Source organism: Mastigoproctus giganteus, chromosome 4 (assembly GCF_048544385.1).
Source record: "Mastigoproctus giganteus isolate SK-2022 chromosome 4, ASM4854438v1, whole genome shotgun sequence".
NCBI classification, from domain to species: domain Eukaryota; kingdom Metazoa; phylum Arthropoda; class Arachnida; order Uropygi; family Thelyphonidae; genus Mastigoproctus; species Mastigoproctus giganteus.
Window position 1 is genome coordinate 224,814,854 of NC_143578.1, and position 25,190 is coordinate 224,840,043.

The 25,190-nt window shown below is 34.8% G+C and overlaps 1 protein-coding gene across 1 annotated transcript in view; it reads right to left on the reverse strand.

Annotated features, from left to right (window-relative positions):
- Nucleotides 1–25,190, reverse strand: part of MED23 (mediator complex subunit 23) — a 163,785-nt gene that overhangs the window by 40,487 nt on the left and 98,108 nt on the right. The window contains exons 21-25 of the mRNA XM_090372486.1: nucleotides 23,875–23,928; nucleotides 16,697–16,805; nucleotides 10,184–10,255; nucleotides 5,670–5,780; nucleotides 10–69 (exon numbers count right to left, since the gene is read on the reverse strand). Of these exons, the coding sequence (XP_090228612.1) occupies nucleotides 10–69; nucleotides 5,670–5,780; nucleotides 10,184–10,255; nucleotides 16,697–16,805; nucleotides 23,875–23,928 (406 nt within the window). The remainder of the gene's footprint in view (nucleotides 1–9; nucleotides 70–5,669; nucleotides 5,781–10,183; nucleotides 10,256–16,696; nucleotides 16,806–23,874; nucleotides 23,929–25,190) is intronic.

Genomic DNA, 25,190 nt, shown 5'->3' on the forward strand with positions numbered 1-25,190 from the left:
GAAACTTACCCGATGGAATGCTAAATGTTTTTCATGCCAGTTTGTTTGCTTCCAATGTTCTGGAGAATTCTAAAAGATAAATATAGTAATATGCAAGTGGACATGCTCAGTAATTAAAAAACATAGTTTTAAAAATTTAGAACTATATAAAAAAAAGAAAAGAAACAGCACTCCCCCCCCCAATAATATTTATTCACCAATGTAAAAGTAAACATCACACTAAAAATTGCTGCAAACATCAAGTAAGCAACTATTAATGCAGTACATCCTCATTAATTCAAAGTTCAAGGAACTAAAATATGTCTGTTTTGATTTAAATGGGCTTGAAGTATCTTTAGAAGATAACAATGCCAGTATTAAAGAGAAATTTTAAGTCAAATACTCTTTTTAATACTGTTCTAAATTTTCAGCATTCTTATTTAAAATGTGAAGAATCTTTTATTGTTAGAGCTGCAAAAGTTTATCAAATTAGAGCAGTGGATGTCACAGACATTCTCTCAGATATGCCAGACAAGCTGTACTGGCTACATGGAAGTCTAAAACGCTGATGGCTGATATTCGGGTGACATTCAAGTCAAGTAGACCCAATTTTGGTGAAGTCCAGACGGTCTGTGACAGCCAAATCCTCTGCTTGCACCTTTACGATGGTGGGACTGTTAGTAATCCGGGGTATAACCTCCATGCAAAAGCACACTGTGGGTGACCACCCAGGTATGAACCAACGTAAGCAGGGGTCGAGGTGTGGCGCCCACACCACATGGAGGAATGTCACCCCTCTGTGTGACCAGGCAATACTAGGTGGTAGATGACTCTCATCAACCGGTGCAATACCACCACTTTGCTTATTGGAGTCCTGAAGTGGTGGAACCCATGTTTAGTCTCCAGAGTTAAGCTCCGATCAACTTTTCCATCATGCAGTATGACTGATGACTTTGAGGTTACGATGAACATCACAGAGAGATCCAATCTTCCTTACATTTCGAGGGTACAGCTCTAAAATGGTGTTCGCAGGCCAGCCGCTAGTTAGTTAGTATACTCGACCGAACCTATTGGTAACTCTTTAAGAGGCTTCCCAATCAGCTAGTGTAAAATCTTGCTACCTCTATTCTGCCAGATGGTGACTGGAGGGAGTCCGAGTAGTGTGTGCCCCCCCCAGCATATCCAAAATAAACGCTATATCCAAAAATTTCGTTACATCATACAGCATGCCCCCCCCAATTTTTCATACCATTGAATACACCATGAATTGTCAAACTAATAGAGTAAGCTTATCTGCAAAAAGATCTAAACCTCCCAAACACTTCCTAGTTCATTTCAGAAATATACGTGGTCTCAATTCTAATCTCAACGATGCCCATTTCCACTTGCAGTCTGCCAAACTCCATGTACTTTTTTTGACAGAATCTCAGTTATTGGTTGATTCAAATACTGCTCAGTTGTCCAAATTACTCGTTGTATGATTTCTTTCGCCTCAAAGGTGGTATTGTGAATATGTTCATTCTGATATTCCCTGTCAGAGAATTGGTAATTTGGAATCTCCTCTCTTTGATCTTCTCTGGCTTAAAATCTCTCTACCTCATTGTGTCAAATTCATCTGCTGTCTCTACCATTCTCCCAACTCCACTAATCACTTGGAGCTCTTTGACTTCCTCTCTTTGCAACCTGACTTTCTCCAGTCCAACTTTCCTAACAGTGAGGTAATTTTCCTTGGTGATTTTAATGTTCACAACTCCAGCTGGATTCCATTTTCTAGTTACACCTATGAAGCTGGTCGAGATGCTGAGGCTTTTACAATTTCTAATGACCTTGCACATATTGTACATTTACCTACAAGAATACCAGACAATTCTAACCATACAGCCAACACGCTTGATCTTTTTTCTTACAAACAACCCTTCTAAGTACACGGTTGAAGTGAGTGGTCCTTTAGGTACCTCAGATCACAACTTGGTGATTGTCTCTTCTCCAATGGAGCCTTTATCTCATGGCTATTCCCAACCTCATATTGTTTGGCATTACAAGAATGCAAAATGGGATGACCTGCGAGATTTCTTTTTTTCTTTTCCTTGGTCGGACTACTGTTTCAAAACTTCTGATGTCAATGTTTGCTCTGATCGTGTCAGTGAAATTATTCTTGTAGGAATGGAATCCTTTATTCCACATTAAAATCTCATCCTTTTCTAAACCTTGGTTTTCCAATACATGTGCTAAGGCTGTTCAAGAGAAGAATGTTGCATATCATAATTGGTTTGTTTCCAATTCTTCAGTTTCATTTTCTGCCTACACCAAAGCTCGTAACAATTGTAAAGCAGTCATTAATCATTCCAAACTAGAATTTGAACAAGCTAAGTGTACAAAACTTGCTTCTTACCCTAATGGTAGCCAAGCATTCTGGTCTCTTGCCAAAGCTATTGGCCGCAACTTTTGCCCATCTCTGCTCCTACTTCTTTCAAAATCAGATGGTTCTGTTGTCACTTCAGCCAAGGATAAAGCTGACCTGCTAGCATTCTATTTTTCTTCCAACTCATGTATTAATGATCTTGGTAAAACACCTCCCACCATTCCCAACACGCTCCATTCAATGCCTCCTGTGGTCTTCCGTCGAATCTCGATGCTAAGAAAGCTCCAGGTCCTGACGGTATTTCTCCACTTGTTCTCAAAACCTGTGCTCCTGAACTTACTCCTGTTCTTTGCCGCCTTTTTTCACTTTCTTATTCCAAAAGTGTTTTTCCTTCTGCTTGTAAATTTGCTCATATCCAGCCAGTTCCTAAAAAGGGTGACAAATCCCTCCCATCCAATTATCGTCCCATTGCAATTACTTCTACTCTTTCTAAAGTAATGGAGAAATCAATTAAGCGCTAACTCTTAAACTACCTAGAAACCTTCCGTCTGATCAATGATCGCCAGTATGGATACTCTCAGTATCGATCCACTGGTGAATGTTACCATTATGGACAAATTCAATGGAAAAGTTTGGTGAAACACAATCAGTTGACATCTCAAAGGCTTTTGATCGTGTATGGCACAAAGGTCTTCTAAACAAGCTTTCCATCTTATGGTTTGCCAACTGTTTTTTGTAACTGGTTATTCAGTTTTCTCTCTGATTGCTCACTGATGGTGATGGTAGATGGCTCTCTGCCTTCTAACTTCTCCACTAATGCTGGTGTCCCCCAAAGTTCAGTTCTTTCCCCCATTCTTTTCCTCTTGTATATTAATTACCTTCTTCCATTGACTGGAAATCCTATCCATAGTTTTGTCGATGATAGCACATTGCATTCCACTTCCCATTTTGAAAAACCTTGCCCTGCTCAATCAGCTACCAATTCCTCAAATGCAAATCTCCAGGTAATTCTCCAGTGGGGCAAAGACAACTTGGTTGATTTCGAACCTTCTAAAACTCAGTATTATATCTCGGAAAAAGAATTCTTCTGCTCCTAGGAATGATTTCTAGGAATTTTGGTTTTCTCTTTCGCTCTTGGCATTACTTTTCTTCCAAACAGCTGTTCACTCTGTACAAATCACAAATCCGCCCTACCATGGAATATTGTTCCCACATCTGGGGTGGTGCCCCCAAAACCTCTCTCTCAGGCTTCTAGATTCCATTCAGAAGAGGGCAGTTAGGTTAATTAATGACTCCTCTCTAACAGAATCTCTCTCTCTCTCTCTCCACTCGCTGTCTCATAGGCGTACTGTTTCTGCTGCATGTCTTTTCTACAGATACTTTCATGGGCACTGTTCTTCTGAATTGGCTTTTATAATTCCCGCTCTCTCTTTCAAAACAGTCCGAACACGTGCTGCCACCAGCCAACATCCATTTACTGTCCAACTTAAAACTCACAGAACCAACTTTTCATCTTTCTTGTTTATTCATTCAACTGTCATTTTCTGGAACAACCTTCCTTCATTCGTATTTCCTGAAAATTACAGTCTACAGAAGTTCAAGTCTAATGTCAACTAATATCTTCTTTAGTCTTTCAACCTCCAGCCCAAGCATGGTACTGGGTACTGTAGGTTCTAATATCTCTCGTGATTGGGATTTAAAAAAGTTTTTCACACAGTGTTTGTGTTAACTAGTAACCAGTTTGCTTTAGAACAGCTGGAAAAATGAATGTTTGATTAGATTTGTGAAATTTTATTTTATTGTATGGAATTAAAACTGTTTTCTTGTGTGAGTAAATAATTTGCATTTTACAGAAGAGATTACATACAATATACTAAAAAAAACAAAAAAAAACATCAATTTATAAAATTTAGAATTTTCTGATTTGTTCATGTAGGTATGTGATAAAATTTTTATATTTATTATTATTATTTTTTTAACTTGGCTTAGCCAAGTGGTACTGTATGTAAGTAGCATTTAGCTGTATATTTTACATTTTCTGATGGCAATGGAAAACATAGATATTATGTAATAATATACTCTCCATAATACAGTCAGTCTTCGTATAGCACGACAGTTGCTAGAAACCCTCGTGCAATGCAAAATCGTGCAATATAAACAACAGGCCCTATGGGAAAAATGGGGTTAGGTGCCGACCATCCAAGATTGAACACACATTTGTAACCAAAACATTACCAAACACAATAAATAATCGTAATAAAATACTTACGCATTTTATTACGACTATTACGTAATAAAATATTGCTAATGCTTTTACTTCTATCGTAAGCAAACTTGTTTTTTGTTTGATTTTCTATCTAAACAGATGATAGGCGTTCCATCTCTTCCAATTCTTTGTGTCTTAATCTAATGGATTTTAATTACACTTTGAGTTGTTCCTGCTATGAAAGTTGTTTTTATTTTCTCTGCATTCTTTGTAATTCTCGGCGTTGCCTCATTTAGGTCTGTAGCACGTGCAATATCACATGGTCTTTCATTTCGCTCAAAGCATTTCACAATTTCATATTTTTTTCTCTATCGACAGAGGCGGACTGGCCATAAGCATTACCGGGGAAACCCCGGTGGGTCAGAGGCCGGTGTGATTTTGGCCATAAACGCTAATATGAGGCCACTATAAATTTTCCCGGGTAAGAATTTTTGACCCAGTCCGCCTCTGTTTATCGATATTGCTTTTCTTTTTCTCTCTGAATCTGCAGTGTCTTCACCAGGACGCTTCCTTTTCACACCTTTTAAGTATTTTACTCATTTTTAGGGAACAAATCACAATTACAAAACGAGGAGGCACGCTTGATACCCATAAACAAAGCTGCGCGTGTGTAGCAACTGAATAAACAACACCGTAAAGGGTGAGATACACTATTAACACCTCACATTTTACTAAAGCACATTTCTAGGGGTTACTACCATAAAACAATAAAAACAATTTCCAGTTGCGTTTCTGCTAGTGGAATCTGTTATAAACTGGTAGTAAACTCGATTAATTGCATTTGCGATTTTAGTGAAGGGGAAATGTGTTTCCCCTTCACTGATATAAAAAACATAAATACATTTTTAGAATCTTCTCTTCATTCCTATCATGTTGCGTTCGGTTGGGGTGATTCCGCGTTCGACTGCCATTTCTTGCAAACACAAAGGCGAATCGTGCATAAGCGAATTCGGTTCGTGTTATATAAGATATCGTTCCCCTATTTATAAATCGTGTTTGATCGAATTCGTGTAGTGTAAACACGTGCTATACGTGCTGTACAGACTTTTTAAAAATTCTTACCTCTTTTACAAAGTCATACACTCTGTTCTTGAAGTCATTTGGTCTCAAAAGTAACATCTGAATGATGAAAAAACACACCTGAGCTTCATTACCCTCAAAACTACGAAGAGCCTAAAAAAGTTTACGAAGAGCACAGATTAAAGACAGCCTTAAAGAAATTTGTATATGTGTGTGTGTTTTTACACACACACACACACACACACACACACACACACACACACACACACACACACACACACACACACACACACGTATACTTATGTATGTAATACATAAATATTTTATACTTATGTGTGTAATACATAAGTATGTGTGTTTTTATATATATATACACACACAGTTGTTCCCCCGTATCCGCTGATTCAGTTACTCGCAGTTAACCAGGGAAAAAAAAACAAAAAACTTAACACATACTACTCTCGTGTCCAATATGATGCTTCCCTTCGTTTTTAAAATGTTGCGTATGGTTTGGTCACCAACATTATAATAGTTCTTAGAGATTTTTAACGGATGCACCATTTAACTTTTGAAAAATTTCAAGTTTTTGTTTAATTCGAGAGCACAACTCTTGCGTTTGCCTGTCATTTTCGCAATTTCCAAACAAAAAAAAAAATAAAAAATATATATATAAATATATAGTTACCATAAAAAAAAAAAAAAAAATCCGACATCCCTGACATAAATAACGAAACAAAATTTGTCCCTTTGCGGTGTGATGGAACACAACAAGCAACGCGACGCATTAAATTAAACTAAACATCTGGTCTCTTTTTTTTCTTGTTTTGAGCGGTAGGTGTGAAGACAGCGGGGGTTACAAGATAATAGGTACACTAATCTCCCAATGATGACTTCGCCGGTTCTTGTTGCTTATTTAACAACTTGCACAAATATCTATTTATACCTATTCTAGTTATTACTTGAATTTTATGAATTCTGGTTGATTTTTTCTTTTTTTTGGTAATGTCTTACTGTGTATTTAATTTATCAATTAAACTTTATTATATGTACATATGTATGTACCAGAAAATCACGTGATATATATGGGGTCAGCAGGTGTTTGCTTATATCCATGGTAGGTCTTGGAACATATTCCCTGCAGATACAGGGGTCTTACCATATATACATATATAATGCAACAGTTTATATATATATATATAAAATACATAAGTAGCAAATAAAAAACAAGGTAAAACAACAAAACATTTTTGTGTGTGTGTGTCTGAACTATATAAATAGTTCCCTAAACTATATAAATAGCTAACAAAACAACAAGGTGAAACAACATAAAAGTACTGTTGTTAATTAAAATTAAAGTATTTTCATACATAACAAAAATTAATTTTTATCTATAAAAACTGTTAGAGAGAATGAACAGGTGACATGGAAAGTGCTGGCTTTTTTTTGGCTGATGCTGTATAATCTTGTTTTCTTGTATAATTTGCCACTATTAATATTAATACTAAAATATTCCAGCAGGAGAGATGTCTGTTGAATTAGGAGCAATTTCTTCTCTAATTGATCAAGTTATCATCAAGTTTTATTAGCATATTTGTCTTCAAAGGCAGCCTTAAAGCCAGCAACTCTCTCTCTCCAAATTCAGTAAATGGTGTCATATCTTGTTCATTCCGTACATCCTTTTGTTCCTTCATTTTTGCAACCTTGAATATTTCTTCAATGCATAAGCTTGCTAATGTCAAAATACTATCATCACGCACACAAAAAATTTTTGAAGTGAACATTGTAGTGTTTGGTTTTGCCCATAAATTGTTACAAAGACAGAAAGACAAGACAGCACGAGAAGTCTTCTTTTAACTGCTGATTGAATCTGTGTTTTTAATGAGACATCTTCTCTAAAGGCTGTTTGAAATGTGTTTCTGAAGCTGTTTTACCAAGCCTGAAACAAAACTTGATGAAAACCCTTTTTTTTTTTTTAAATTACTTTAAAAAAAATCAGAGGGCATGTTGCATGTATCTTCACTAAATAGCTTCCTATACATGACTATCAGAACTATCAGAACATAAATGGTGAAATGTTAAACACATTTAAATGTTTCCTAAGAAACTCAGTTATTCTTTAATTGTCACAAACATTTCATGCTCAGGTTCTTCGAAAACATTCTTATTTTACCATATGTTCATTATGTCCTCCATTTTTACAAACAAGGTCTTGAATGTACATGTCAATGTTTGTAATGACATATCTCTGATATGTCAATTTTGCACCACAACTGAACAATCATGGTTTTCAAGTCCATGAGCATAGCAGGTTTTCTGCAGAACAACTTCTCTTTCAAGAAACCATACAAAAAAAAAGTCACGGATTCAAGTCTGATCTTAGAGTGGCCAAAAATAACACTGCAGTTCTGATAATCAAGACAACAGTATGACAATATGTGAGGGGAAAAAAATCCAAAGTATTTGGTTTTTTAACATTAGTCATTTGTAGCATGGCACGTTCTTGCATAAATCACTCAGCATCCACAGGAAGCCGAGTTGTCATGAGCTGTGGTAGAAAGTCATTCTGAAGCAGATGCTATTGTGAGTTAACAAATGTTATGCGATGAGTAAAACTACTGCAAAAATATACTCTATCACCAGCTAACTGGAAAAATTTGTACTATCATATGTAGCATTGTTAAATGAATATTCTCATAACTTTTTGGGTAGCATTTTGTACATGGCTATCTACTAAAGGAGATAACTGGAAATTTTTATTGCAGGAGGTGTATTTTAAGTTGAAAAATGTGATTTTATGTCTAGAAAAAAATGCATTATGTTGAAAAGTAATATAACTATGAAGAGACTCAAAAACTTATCTACCTCAGTAATAAAAAACAACACAGCCTATTTATATCCTTGTACCTTGTATTAAATAAATGTCCATTTTGAGGGAAAAGAGGAAATACCTGAGATAGCCATTTACAGCTTCCTTGAGATCACTTGAAAACTGATGTCCATGCCCATCTGCCCATTTCTTCAGATTTCTGAAGTGGAAATAATCACTAGGGAGGGGGGTTGTCTGGACTGAAGGGGTGGTTGATTTTATTCTTGGAGCCTGCATCTCTCAGAGTAGCAATTTCTTTATGGAACTTATGTATAGGAGTCTTGTCATGAAGATGCAAGGCACCTTGTATCAATTTCCTTCTTTTCTATTCCTGTACGATACTGCATGCATTCTATCAAAAGAGTTCTTTCCATATCTCAAAAAATGGTAGCCATGATCTTCTGGGCAGAGGGCTGAGTCCTGAATATTTTGGGCAGTGGTGACCCATGGTGTTTCCATTGCATGGACTCCTGTTTTCTTTTTGGATTTCAGCAATGAAGCCACATTTCTTCACCAGTTACAATTTTTGAAAGAAACTCCTTCAGATCTTCATCATGCACGTGTAAAATTTCTTCACAAATTTGAGTCCTACACTGTTTCTGAAGAAGTATGAGCATTTTTGGCATCTAGCAAAACTGACTATGGACAGAGTCAAGTGATAACAAATTTATCTGATATTCAGAAAGTGCCACCATGCTTTCATAAAAAACATTTGGTCCACTCTTTTCTTTCATAAAAAACCTGATGATGGCCTCCTGCTGTTCCAATTTCAAGTGTTTTTCCCTTGGGTTGGCTATTTTAAATCTTTTCTGTTCTTCTATACTTCACTGTATAATTAATTTATGATCAACATAGATAACTTTTTGAACACCTCATGTATGTTCCTGTGTGCCATGTTACTTTTATTACAATCAATAAATTTGGAAAAAATATAGCCTTGGGTTGGCTATTTTAAATCTTTTCTGTTCCTCTATACTTCACTGTATAATTAATTTATGATCAACATAGATAACTTTTTGAACACCTCATGTATGTTCCTGTGTGCCATGTTACTTTTATTACAATCAATAAATTTGGAAAATATAAGTAATAATCCTTATTACTTATATTGTGAGAATAAATGATGTTGTGCAAGTTGGCCAAAATAATGGTAAAAAAATTTAAGACTTTATTTACTTAGCAAGGTAATGCTTCTAGTGCAAACTCATTTGTTTCTTTTTAGTCTTAATGTGTCTGGATTAAATTCTCTTAAAATCCATAGTTATAATTCTGCCATTATTTACAATGAATACAAGAATCTGAAATCTAGGGGAAAAACTGATTAGAATTAAAAAAAAAAAAAAATCCATATACACATCCTTGCTGACATTGAAAACAAACCATCATATCATGTTACCACATGTTTCTTTTGATGCTTACTGGATAACAATATCCTACTGTAAATGCAGTTAGCAAGTGCAATCCAACTAATATCTGTTTAGAAGTGCACTTTCTGCACATCTGAGCATCAAGGTCAAATCACACATAAAGGTGTTTTCACCTTTACGCACGCAGACAGACACACACACACGGTTGTTTTTAAAAGTGTTTGTTTAACTTTCTTTCAGGAAGTTAAAACCAATTAACCATTTAAGGAAATGAAAGTTACCAAAAAAATTTAAATACAACTATTATGAAAAGGATTTCTTACCAGGCAAAGAATCAGTCTATCCAACTGAATCACATAGCACTTCCATATTAAATCATTCAAAGCATCAATACACTGAAAGGTGAATGAAATATAAAAGTTGAGAAACCAAATCAGAAAATTTTAAAAATACTCTTAATATAATAATTTTTACATTATTAAACAAAAATTTTAATGATACCCAGTCAGCAATTAATTACACTGAACTTGATATTCTAAATTGAAGAGGTAGGTAACATTTTAAAATTAAGAACATAATAAATTTTGACTCCCTCCCACAGAGTGTATGCTGAAATCACAAATAAAAACTTACAAGAAAAAAATAACTGCATTAATCAACCAAAACAGCGCCTCCATAGCCAGGTGGGAAGGAGCAGCAGTGCGCAGCACACGCTTCTTGATTAAACCGGGGTTCGAGCCCGTCACCACCAAATACGGAGGATGCGGTAAGGTCAGGGAGTGACCACTGCATATTCACGGAGCAATATGGCCTTAGTTGCTAATGCCCCTAAAAACCAAATAACAAACAAACAGCCAAAATATGTATTGGTGATTTGCTAGGTGTCTCATTTTATCAAGAGGTAGCAAGTTACCAAGAGAACAGATAGTGTTCTTTAGCTGCCCAGAAATTAGAATACATTGCCACATTTAAGTTCAAGGAATTTAAAATAATTATTTATATTTAATATATATTCCATTTATATACAGTAAATTGATTAGGGGTATTTTATTATTAAATTTCAAGAGATATATATAGACAATTAATTAATTGCCTCTATATCTCTAAACAATAACACAAAAATACTAAGATAAAAATAACTAATGAAGACAGTAAATTATACATAAATGTTGGGTTGGTTGGTTGTTTAAAGGCTTTATGGCACATTAGCATCTGAGGCTATAATGTGCCAAGTCAACTATACATAAATATAAAATTATATAAATATATTAATAAAGGAAAGCATATCACAACTGTATTTCATAAGTGTTCTGATATTTTGAGCACATGTCTAATGGCTATCTGCCTTCATGCTAGTATATAAAAATCTGGTTTCTTGGCTGCTAATCTTTCATCTGATACTGCACTAATTAAACTGTCAGTTTTGATGTTTACAGAGCTCATGCCATTTCTTGTTCACTAGTAGACAAGGGCTTCAGAAAGCTTCAGTTTTATTTAACACAAATTACAGCAGACTCTCGATTTACCAGGACACTTCAAGATTCCAAATTAAAAAAAAAAAAAAAAAAAATCCAGAAATCCTAAAATTCAAGTAATAAACAGATGTTTTGCAAGTCGTAAATAAGCGACAAGAAGCGGCGTTATAAGTCGTCATTAGGAGATTAGTGTGCCTATTATCTTGCAAACCCCCGCTGTCTTCACACCCACCGCTCAAAAAAAAAAAAAAAAAAAAAAGTTTAGTTTGTTCTAGTGCGTCGTGTCAATTGTTGTGTTCCATTGCACCGCAAAAGGACAAATTTTGTTTTGTTATGCATGTTAAGGATGTCGGAATTTTTTTTTACAGTAACTTGTTTTCTTTTTTTGTTTAGAAATTGCGGAAATGATGGGCAAACGCAAGAGTTGTGCTTTCATTTAAACAAAAACTTGAAATTATTCAAAAGTTTGAAAACGGTGCATCCGTTAAATCTCTAAAGAATCATTATAACATTGGTGACCAAACCATACGCGACATTGTAAAAAGTAAGGGAAGCATCGCATTGGACATGCGAGTAGTGTGTGGTAAGCTCTTTATCTACCACCATACTTTTTACGTAGTTTTCTGAACATTTTTCGATACAGCAAGTCCCTGATTTACGTAGCTTCGGACTTACATTACGTTATTTATGTAATTTTGATTGTTGTTGATATGGGGGTTTGATGGTGCATAAGCTACTTTGGCTATAATGCGCCTATGTAATTTTGGCATATCAGGGATATAGCAGCAATATTTTATTAGCCATTCCTGAGTTACACAAATCTCGACTTACAGAAGTCCTGGAACGTATCTCTTAAGTATGTCGGGGACTTACTGTATTTTTGGATTAACCGGGAAATTGATTATCCAGGAATACTTTTTTACCATCTACCCTGGAAAATCAAGAGTCTACTGTATTTCAATGGAAACGTTTTACACCTATGTTTTATAAGCAGGCAAAGAAAGGACAAAAAAGGAATTGATCTGAGGTTGTGATCTTACAATGAATTACTCTGGCATTGCACTATAACAGGACTTGTCTTATGTGGAATGCAAATGACGTTTATACTTTGCACAAGCTCAAGTCTTTTATTTGAAAATGAAGTGTCACCACCCTATTTTGATGGTTATTATTGGGTTGCCAACTTCAATGTGGTTAATTCATGGCAACAAGGAAGATCAATGCCAGCGTGGGGATTTTTGTCCTTTCTTTGAACTATCTATAAAATGTTTAAATCCTTTCATTTCAAATTCTTTATACTTTAACATGGGGGTGAAGCTTTTAAAAACTTTTTTTTTTAATTGAATTAGTTTACATCTCCCATTGTGTGATTAAAATCATCAATGGGTCAATATTGCTGTTGTATCTGGGTGACCTCACGTTACAAGCGAAAGTGCTATTTATTTGCAATGCAACTTCAACTAAGGATAGAGTACCATGGGGGAAGGAATCACAAGGTGAGGAATTTTTCTTCCCCTTTCTTATCTATAACACGAGTAGAAACCCTTTCCATTAACCGTACTTTTATCGCCTCCCCCATAACCCTAATTTTCAATCTCACTTGAAAATTGCCCCCCACCGAGAGAAACTAATAATTTCCATAATTTCTACTCAATTTACAAAATTGAAACTCTCAATATACATAAACAGAAGTATATTCTTTGATTTCCTACCTTTTGCGCTCAGCAAAAACTATTAATTCACTCTGAAACAGCAAAAATGTACGATCACATTTCAATTTATTAAATTTTGATGTCAGCAAAACAAGATCCAAGCTTTGAAAATAAAACGCGTTACTTCATTAGTTCAAAAATTTGCGCCTCTGGCTAAAACGAATCAACAGATGCGGAGAGATAATTGACTGGTCAAGCTTACGTCATTAGCGTTACCAAGGTGATCCAAGGGGAAAATAAAACTGTAAACAATTTTTGTGGAAAACAAACAGTTGAGCATCATTACTTGCGAACACTAATTTGCATGGCTCTCTCACAACAGTTGCTTTACTGCTTTTCGTAATTGCTGTACGAAAGAATTGCAGCGAATTGGTTTTGAAGAACAAAAATGTCTTCTTTCTTTTCTTCAGTATGTATTGTATCTACTAACAAAAAAATCAAGGAAATTCGTCTATTGGAAGCTATACTGGAAACGGAAGGAAAAAAGAAACTGTCGTAAAACTGATCACCAAAATGCGCATTTCATAAAAAAAGAAGTTCGCTTTATTGAATTGTTTTTAGAGGACTAAATCGGAACAGCAATTTCATGGATGTATATTTGATCTTCTTACGAAATTTCAAAAAAAATTTTCTATTCATAGCTGCGTTATATACTTTGAAAACTGATGTCGAAGGAACTTCGCATGCATCTCACCTGGTGTGCAAACGAAAAAAATACGCTACGAATTACGCATTGTTTTCACAATCCGTTACTCGTCTCGTAGTAACGGGTTAGGAAATTGTAAGTAATTGTTATTGAATACTTCGATATTGCCTTGATATGCATTTGATACCATCAAAAAATTGAGGGAAAAATCGAATTTTCATTATTACACACGTGCCCGAAAAATTCACCATAAAGTGTCACGTTTGGATGCCTGAATTTCATTCTGAGCTGCAAATGTAATTTCACTTCTCTTGTGCTGACAGAGTAGCTGTTTGCCAAAAGAAGGAAAACAGGGTTCATTTTCCTGAAATTTCCAGTTCCTTTCATTCACTTTTGGAAAAAAAACCCTTAGGGTAGATTGTCAAAGGTCCAGAGCTGTAACTACTTTGAAGTGGTTACAGTCCCTAACTTGGCAATGTTATTATGAATGAAATCCTGATCTTGTGTAATTATTATTTCTAAGTAAACAATATATTATATTGTATGATATCCAAGCAATTTATCAATAAATAATCTTTCACGAATAAGGTTTGTGTGCAGTGTATTCTTGCCCTGTGCAATTGAATTTTGATATTGCAAGTGAAAGTCTTGTTCTGCAGGTATGATTGTTTCCTGTTTCGCCTTACTGAGTTTGAACTGAAAAGGCAAGGCTTTCCAAGATCTGATTGTGTTCACTTTTTTATTGTAGTACTTAATTTGTCTCTTGTTTATGAAATTATAATAGCTGTAATTTTTTGATATTTTATGCAAATAAAAAAAAAAAAGTAAATTTCGGTTGTCATATTTTTAACACAGTAAAACCAAAGGAAGTTCAAATAATTATTTTTATTTGTATCATGATATTTGCATAGTTTGAGTTTAAAAAAAAATATATTATGAATTCTCAAGAACATAATAATTTTGGCAACTTTTCTAATTAGTTTCATCACAGATGCTGAAGTCGCAATGAATGTTTCATCACAGATGCCGAAGTTCTCATAAGTGCTAACTTCTTCAACGGATGAAAGAATAAAAATAGCAGAAATGATTGTAGGGAAATCTACAATTCCAGATTCTGTGGACTGTTACTAGATGCATAGGAACTGATAAATTGGCAAAAACCGTTGATGACGCTGATTTTTGAGAACGTGAACATATCACAGCAACACACACTGAAAGCGTGACTATATCGAAAAGAAATAAAGTCATCAAATGAAGAAAAACTGCTGGCCTCCAAAATATTCACACAGCCCAGAACATTATATGTCGGCGCCTCCATAGCCAGGGCAGGAGCAGTGCGTAGCACACGCTTCTTGATTATATCGGGATTCAAGCCCGTGACCACCAAATACGGTGGTCACGAGCTCGAAATAGTGGCAAGTGAACTGCATTATACTTTTCAAACATCGCTGTATTAGCTTGTCCTTCAATACAAATGACTATGGTTACTTTCCTTTGAGTGACCACCTTGTACAGATGTCTTATTGTGGACACTTCCTTCCAGTCAGGAACTTATCAGTAGCTGTCCTTTTATTGTTCTGAAAGTAATTTGTTTTATTGCGGGAAACCGTTTTTGCTCCTAATTGAAGTAGCACCTTTGAATTTTGCCCAATTCGATTTTCTGCATATATTGAAAATTAGAAGGGCAGTAAAAGAGTTGATAATTGGTGCCATTGGTGGGCAGCATTCTGATGAACAAATTTTCTGTTTATACTCCGGGATGACCACTTGGTCAGAGATCCCGAAATAGAGAGAGAGAATACAAGAAACCGCACCGCATTTAGCAGTCACGGATTTGATTGTGTGAAATTGCTCGCCATAAACCATAGCAAAACAAGAGAAGTGATGGGGAGAAAATCTATTTTTCAGCGGGGTTTTTCTTTTTATTACAGCTCTGAACAGCAGATGACCGTGGATTTATTAGTCTTCTGTACTAAAACAGAATTTCTCCCTTTGCGATGACATCACAAATATTTTCGCGATGACATCACAAGCAAATATTTTCTTACGATACTTTTTGAGCAGCCGTTAGTCAATTTGTTAGCTTTGTATAGTTAGAAATCTTGTAGTTTTGTGAAGAAGATATTTCAAGAAATAACACGTTATTCGTAGCGGATGATTTTTTTTTTCTTTCCTTCGATGCACCAGTTTTCGAAGTTCATAACGCAGCTATAAATAGAAATATTTTCTCGAAATTTCGTTAGAAGATCAAACCCAGGAAATTGCTGTTCCGATATTGTTTACTGAAATCAATTACAATAAAGCAAACTTTTTTTTTTTATCTAATGCTTATCAGTTTTACCCCAGTTTTTCCAACATGAATTTCTGTTCGTAAGAGTAATACACGTTGAAGAAAGGAAATACGATCTGTTCGCCCCAATAAATAAATAGTTGTTGCTACTGTTTCGCTTTATCGACTAACAGTAGCTCGTCCGTGTTTTGTTTATTTTCTTAGCGTCCGGTAGCCGCGCGGAGACATAAAACGCCGTTTGACCCTCTCTCGATGTAGCTGTATCTAGGAAAGGTGACGTAACCGCCAGCTTCATTCTCACACCTCACTCCACAAAAACAATTTCGCTCTGTAAACAGAAACTCCCGCTCCAAAACAAACAAACGAATCAGATATCGGGTTTCATAAGCCATAGGTTAATTCGGGTGGGGGGGAAAAAGGCCTAAAAAAATACACACTCGATGTCACATTTTTGTCATTTGCGCGAAATTCAATAGAAATTTTTGAAAATTGAAGTGGGAAAATCGAAGAAAACAGTTCTGGCTTCACCTATAGCAAATTTCAGCTGTGTCCACAGAGTAAAAATTATAGAATTTATTAGTTGACCTTTGAACCGGGTCCACCAAACCCGAGGAGATAAAAATACAGTTTAAGTGCTTTCTTAAAGAATTAAATTGCATAAAATGAATTAAAACAGAATATATCATAAAATTAACAAAATGAAACATATTCACCTTATTAACATGTTGTCCACCGACAGAATTAGCAAATTCAAAAACCAGAAAATCAGCAAATGTCCGCAGGTGACCAGACAATGCACGTGCCCCAATTCGATCCAGAATTCTAATGAAAGGAAAAGAAACTGTATCAATTTCAACTTATCACACTTGAATCAATATACTGATCTTTTTATAATGAAACACACTCAAAATGACAACTTTAGTGATTCTAAAACACAATATGAGGGGTGTTTGAAAAGTTTGTGGCATGAGCATGAAAGGATAGTAGCAGTGTTAAAAATTTCTGCATTTAATGTATAAACACTTCAAACAGTAACTCATCAAGTTTCATGCAGTTTCAATAACATCTTTTTTTTTTAATTACAGGTCCTAAAGTCAAGAAAGTTGTGTGAATGAGGAAAGATGAACAAAATCAGTCAATGTGCAAGTCATCCAATATTTGGAAAAAAAAAAAATAACACAAAGGTAATTTCATGAGAATATGGTTACAACATTGGGGAGGATGTTCCCTTCCAATTGGTTAAGAAATAGGAAGCAAAATTTAAACAAAGGAAGGAGAGCTTGAAAAATGACCCTCACTGTGGAAGACCTGCAATGTCCAGCACTCCAGAAGTTGTTGACAGTGTGCATGATCTAGTGATACTGCTCCTTTTTTTTTTTTTTTTTTTTGGAAGCAGATTTCACAACAGATGGCAGCATGAATAAATCTTGTGCAATATTCACTAGCTTAAACAGTTGTTTAATTTGGTTTACTTTCTCTTTATCAAGTTCTTGTGTAAAGGGAAATTGCATTTGAAGTGTTCAAACCATCCATGACTAACATCTTCACTCGGACTCACCAAATTCTTGCTATAGGCACATATGTAAACTCATTGTTTTGTCCATAACTATCCTCATAGTAATGGATATATGTTATTGATTCATATCCTCAGTCCAGATAGCTAATAGTTTTTCCACCCATTTCATAACATTGCTTCTTGTTCTTGTTACTTTGGTCACACCAATGGAATAAACATTTTAGGCAGAACTTCTAAATACTGCTCCTTTTTTTGGAAGCAGTTTTTACAACAGATGGCAGCATGAATAAACTTTGTGAAAGGTCCCCCAGCTCAAAAACCTGTGAATAATATTCAACTTTTGCTCTAAATTTGTTTTTAAAATTTCCTTTTCTAACACAAAATGATCACTTGCTGTTGCAGCTCGTTCAGATGTCGCCATTAAACAAGACAAGGTTTCACACTTATGTAAAAATTCATTAGAAAATTTATATTCATTTCATTAATAACAGTAAAAAGCGTATTAAAACATCTGAAGATATTTTTAGCATTTTTAAATTATTTTTGAATGAATTAATTTAATTATTTTTGATGAATTAATAAAACAATGAATAATGGAGCAAGTGAAAATGAGCATCGACTTTTGTACTTCTTTATATCAATAACTGGTGCCTCTGTAGCCAGGTGGGCAGGAGCAGCAGTGCGTAGCACACGCTTCTTGATTAGACCGGGGTTCAAGCCTGTGACCCACCAAATACGGAAGATGCAGAAAGGTCAGGGAATGACCACCGCATATCCCCGGAGCAATATGGCCTTAGTTGCTGATGCTCTTAAAAACCAAATAACAAACAAACAATAACATATCAACAAATAATCTTGTTACTCTTTGCAGCATTTTGAACAACCAATTAAATAACATTAAATTACTTCTTATTTTCTTTTTACTTTTGTTTAACAGCACACCATTGGCATTTCACACATTTTTCACAGTTTATTTTGTCTGTAAATTGTGTGCATTCCATGGCTGGGTTGTCTATTTGGCTAGATGAAAAACCATCCAACTGTTCCCTGAGATCGATTAACTGAGGTAGTATGAAATGCCCATAAAAGTTAGTCAATTCAACTATAATGTGTATTTCTGCAACGTGAATTTGCTTCAAGGCGACATATCTTAAAATTGCGTTATAAAATTATAACGCAATTTTTGCATCAGCTCATGTGCGATTTTGTCTGTGAGTAACACCAGATGAATGCAAAACCCAGCACCAAGCTGAACATGGAGATCTGCGCAGCAATACATACAAGTTTACGAAGCTTAAAAATGTCAAACATCAAATGTGTGAGAGTTATATTTCCATTTACTGTAGTTATATTGGTTGGAGAGACACTGCTGTCATTCACTGTATTCACAAGATAGCAGGTGATATTGTAGGTAGACTCACGTTTTCAAGAGCTCACATTTTTCTGTTGGAACAGAAATTTTGTGAGGAAGGATAGCATGAGCGGAGGAGCACATTTCTGGTGGTTACTACCATAAAACAATAAAAACAACTTGCAGTTCCCAGTTTATTGGGCTTTTCTGTTAGTGCGTCTGCATGGGTAGCACAGTGGTATTGTCACCATCTTCCCCACACTGGGTGGAAAAGTCCTAGGTTTGAATTCCGTCAATGATGCAAGGAACTTTTGGTCCAAAATGATCAGAATCCATCGTTTTGGACCATGAGCTTAAAAAAAAAAAAAAAAAAATAATAATAAAAATATATACAAGAAAAAGTTATTTTTGAATAGATTATATTCATTCAATATTGTTTGCCAGTGTTAAGGCAGAAACACACTATTATCATGTCACGGGGCTCTCGTCATGTCACTGTTTAGTGTAAACTGTGAAGTCGGTCGTAACGTAGGGTGACCAGATTAAAAATTGATCTCTGGGTACTCATGCTTAGTTTGGGATATTTATTTTTCTTCGTTTTTGGGGTACTCGCATTATAGTCACTCTTTAATAAAATTAACCAAATTATAGCCTGTGCTTTAATTCGCTTAATTTGGAAAATTTTATTGCAAGAGTTATAAACACTAAAGGAAACTTTTATAAATATTAACATCAAATGTTTTACATAATTGTTTTCAATACATATTCAATAAATAAATTCAATATTTAATATCTACATCAATAAAATTCTTAAAGAATGGAAACAAACAATTAACAATGGAATACAGTTGAACAATAGGAATAAAATCCAAACTATATTATATGCTGATGATCAAGTAATAATTGCAAAATCCGAAGATGAACTACAGATAGCAGCAAATGAACTTAATAAAATAGGTAAAAAGTACGAGATGAAAATCTCCACCTCAAAAACAAAATCAATGGGATTATGTGGAAAAAACATACAAAGAGTCAAAATTGTTATTGATGATAAAATAATAGAACAAATATCTGACTTCACCTATTTGGGAAATTTAATATCAAATGAAGGGAAAGACACCCACACTAAACTACAAAAATATAATAAAATGAATGGAACGATTAAATGTCACTTCGGGAAACAAATGACAACTGAAACAAAATTACGACTACACAACATCACTTCAAAACAAACCCTCGTCTACAGCTGTGAGACTTGGGTCATAAATAAGAAAGACGCATACAAACTAGAAGCAGCACACATGAGATTTTTAAGACCATTATTAGGCTTTACAAGACTAGACCACCAAAGAAATTTAGATATCCGCGAGAAATTAAAAGTGGGTAACATAGTAAATGACATAAAACGGTATCAGGAAAAATGGATCAGCCAAATAGAAAGAATGAACCTAGACAGGATCCCAAAATTAGCCTTTAATTATAAACCTACAGGCAAGAGAGATGTTGGTCAACCAAGACAACGATGGTGAGATCAAGACTACCTCAAAGAGCTACAACAGAACAGGTCTTAAAAGACCTAAGCCAGACCAAGTTCACGATTATGATGATTCAATAAATCTGATTTCTTTTATCAAATAGAAAGTTTACCTAGCAATACTTTTTTTGTTTGAGTGAATTTTCTTTAACAGTTTTTCATTTTTTAGTGCATATGTGTAAAATTCTTTGCACAACATATTGTGATTGGTTTTTACCAACAGTTCTCCTTCAACGTTCTTTAGGTCTAATTTATTTCTCTCCTTTTTCCACGTGTTAAACATTAAGCTAAATACTCGCTCGCTCACTCACTGCACTTGAGTGAGGCAATGCAAAAACAAAAGTAATAATTTTTTCTGTATTAAATAATGAGACTTTTGCAATAAAATAAATATATAAAGAAATATTTCTGTTTTTACAAGTTATCCCCTTCAAAATAACTGACTTGGGCTTGCACACGCTGTTCCATAAGTTTCTTCTGAGCATAGTAACATTTCTGCAAGTCATGTTCTATAAACCCTTTTAACATTTCACTCGTTTTTTGACATGAAAGCATCTATGGTGGCACTGGAGTAAAACCAATTGGTAAAGAAATTTTCTTATGAAAATGAAGCAATTGATTGTTAACAAAATTTTTTATAGAAATGATGCAATCAACGTCATTTCCTATTAGGTGGCTGTTAGATTTTAAATGACATCACTTCCTAAATGGTGCTAATGATGCTAACTCAGACACTAACGATTCGGTAGAGTAAGTAGCTGATTCAGTAGAGTAAGTTCAACTAAGATATGGAAATGACGTCACTTCCCAAATGATGCCAACTCAGTCACTAACGTTGATTCAGTAGAGTAAGCAGCGAGTAGTAATATTATAAATGCTTCAAAGTTACTGAAGAAGCCTCTCGTGTTGAAAAGGAATGAGTTCAAAAACAGAGAATGAAAAATCACAGTTTCAAAAACATAGAGAACGAACAAAGAGAACAAGAAATAGACTTTAATAAAATCTGCTTCTCAAGAATTTGATCAACATCAACCTTCTAAGTAGCATAAGTAAGTTTCGATCAAACCGTTCAAAAATTTTTATGGTTTTACTCTAGTGCCACCATAGATATTGCCATGATACTGCACTACCTCAAATAAGTAACGCTTCACTAATAGAGAAGACTATTGTTACTTATTCTCAGTGAGTACCACCACCCAGACATGTTTCAAGGCTATTGGCCTATCATCAGTGGGTGGGCAGGTACCCTAGTATTGCAGACATGACGACCCAGTTGTGAAGTTGATCGCACAATATGAGAGATGCCAAAAGGTCATGGCTGCAATACTAGGGTACCTGCCCACCCACTGATGATAGGCCAATAGCCTTGAAACATGTCTGGGTGTTGGTGGTACTCACTGAGAATAAGTAACAATAGTCTTCTCTATTAGTGAAGCGTTACTTATTTGAGGTAGTGCAGTATCATGGCAACTCGTCGTGAAGGCAGAGCACAATATGAGAAAGAGCAAATGATGCCCACAACAACTACTTTGTAGTTTTTTTTTAAGAGTGTCTATGGTGTATCTAAACACCGATATTATATAGATACTAAACTCTTAAAGTATTATGCCATGTGCATTTAATTATTTTAAATATTATCTTATACACCTTTTGGCATCTCTCATATTGTGCGATCAACTTCACAACTGGGTCGTCATGTCTACAATACTAGGGTACCTGCCCACCCACTGATGATAGGCCAATAGCCTTGAAACATGTCTGGGTGGTGGTACTCACTGAGAATAAGTAACAATAGTCTTCTCTATTAGTGAAGCGTTACTTATTTGAGGTAGTGCAGTATCATGGCAACTCATCGTGAAGGCAGAGCACAATATGAGAAAGAGCAAATGATGCCCACAATAGACACTCTTTTTTTTAAGAGTGTCTATGGTGTATCTAAACACCGATATTATACAGATACTAAACTCTTAAAGTATCATGCCATGTGCATTTAATTATTTTAAACATAAAATAAAACATCTTTCATGCATACACACACACTGGTTTTTTCTTGAATGCCTTCAATGGACTGAAAATGGGTTCTTGAGTACACTTTTCAGTTAAAGGAAGAGAAAAAAATCACAGGGAGCTAAGTCTGGTGAGTAGGGTGCATGTTAACACAAAGGGATTTGTTTTTTTTGGCCAGAAATTGGCAAATAGAGATTGCATTGTGTGCTGGAGCATCCAACCACCTTTCCACAATTCAGGTTTCATCCTTTGAATATTTTCAGATAGCCTTGCCAGAGTTTCAATGTAATAGGTAAACTGACAGTCTCATTTGGTGGGATGTACTCAGCCTTAATAATTCACTCACAAATTTTCAGTAAAATATTTTAATTTTCATAAAAAATAAAACTTAAACCTCGATCACTTCTTAATGTTCTTATCCAGCTCACATTTTCATCAGTTTCCATGGATACTGGATGGCCTGGTCATTCATCATCTTCCACATTTCTCTTCTTTCTTTTAAAAATCTTTTATACTATTCAAACAAGTGAACTCTTGGCATAGTTTCTTCCCCACAAACTTGACATAATGACTCAACTTTCAGTTGGTGTTTTCTTTAGTTTTGTAAAATATTTGAGGCTGATTTGTTGTTCAATTCTTTTGTCTCTCATTTTTCTGGCAAATTGCAAATAACACAAGGTAATTAATTTTAACCTGTCTCACTGCAAAGTGAATAAATGTGTTGGAATGTGACATGCAAGCAACTAGGGTCAACTGCTGTGTTTTTATTTCACAGGTGATGCTTGATGTGTAGTGGCTGCACACACAGTCTCATTATTCAATAGCCACACTATGTTGATACTAAAATTATATTCTGTAACTTCAAGCAAGACATCCTTTCATCATTTTTCTTCTTTCATTTTCTTAACCTTGAACCCAAGCATGGTACTAAGTACTATAGAACCTATAGTACTTAGTACCAAATAACTTTCATGTTTGGGGTTTTCATTAAAAAAAAAAAAAAAATTAAATGACAATATTAGCAGTTTAATTCACATCCATGGTAAAAACTTTTCTTTTCCTTTTCTCAAACAATGCTCCTTTCATATTTTGTTTAGAAAGCATACAAGCCAAGAGAATAAATATTAGTTGCACATGGGATGCAGCTATTATGTGAATAAACAAATTACCATTCATTTATTTAAAATCTAAACCACAAAATTTATAAAATTAAACGAACGACCAAACTTTATGAATTTTTATACAATAAAAAATAAACTCAAAATGTTTAATGCACAGAAGTTCTCAAAACACACACACAAGTTAACAGCATTTATATTCAGTATGTAAAAAAAAAAAAAAAATCACGACAGATCAGAACATAACGTTACACTATCATAGCAGCTGTTTTAAACAAAATTAATTCTAAAAACTGCACATTGAGAGTACAATTTTATAAAATAGATGAATATGCGAGGGGAAAAAAAAAAAAAAAAAAACTTACTTGTAAGCTATTGGACTGATACGATCATTTTCTAGCAACATCTTCCACAATAAGCTGAAAGAATATAATTAAAGATAAAACAAAGCTTGGTACAAAACAAAATGTAAAAAATACTGACTGAAAAACTTATTTAATCTTAATTTGTTACTTCAAATGCATGATATAAACTATGAAGTATACATACTTCACAACATAAGGTTGTGAACTTTTTGTGAAGAGAGAGAGAGAGAGAGAGAGAGAGAGAGAGAGAGAGAGAGAGAGAGAGAGAGAACATAAACCACAGAATTAGAGGATGTCAATGTTCTGAGTAAAATTATGGGGAAATGGTTAGCTGATAATATTTACAAGTAACACATAACTGAAGGCAGTTAGTTCTGGGTCTTTTTTGTACTGTGACTGCAAAGCAAGTCTTTGTAGCAACAAGTTAGGAATAATGTAGTACAAAGAAGTCTGTAAGAAGTAAAGGGCTTATATTCTTTGTTCACTGCAGTAGAAGCAGTAAACTCTTGAAATGGAATAAGAATTAGAAACAGAATCAGACGTACTCAATGAAGTGATCAAATTTCTTTCTGTAGTAATCATTTTTTTAAAAATAATAATAAACCTTGATCAGCTATGTAGAGTTTAGTTTTTCCTATCCTAACTAATTAACAGTTTATTTTTCTGATTGAAATAATTTTAGAAACAAAGTTAGGCGTGTGTTAAGCACCAAATAAGCTACGAGGAATCAATATATTGTGTCTGTAATTGCATGTATTCTTCAGTTAGTTTGATGTTTATTGCTGTTGTTGTTAGTTGGTTTTTAGGAGTATTAGCAACTAAGGCCATATTGTTCCGGGGATATGCAGTGGTCATTCCCTGACCTTTCCGCATCCTCTGTATTTGGTGGTGACGGGCTCGAACCCCAGTCTAATCAAGAAGCGTGTGCTATGCACTGCTGCTCCTTCCCACCTGGCTACGGAGGCGCCCCACAAGCAGTGTGGAAAAACTGTTTACAACCACTGTGATACCCATGAAAGTATTTAGAAACAAATTATAAAAACTAAATAACTTCCAATGCCTCAAACAAAAAAAAAAAAAAAAAAACACCAGTTAGAAAAGATTACAGTCACTAGAGAAACATCAAAGAAAATTTTTATGGGCCCATTTTATTATTCACTAGAAATTTTGTAATGTCAGCAACTAAAATAGTTCGATGGCAATGTAATAGCTTGTACAATGTACAAGCTATTACTCAAAAGTTATGAGAATGTATTTAAAAACAAATATTCATTCAACATGCTAATTTTGCATAATGTTTCCTTCAAAGTCCTGCC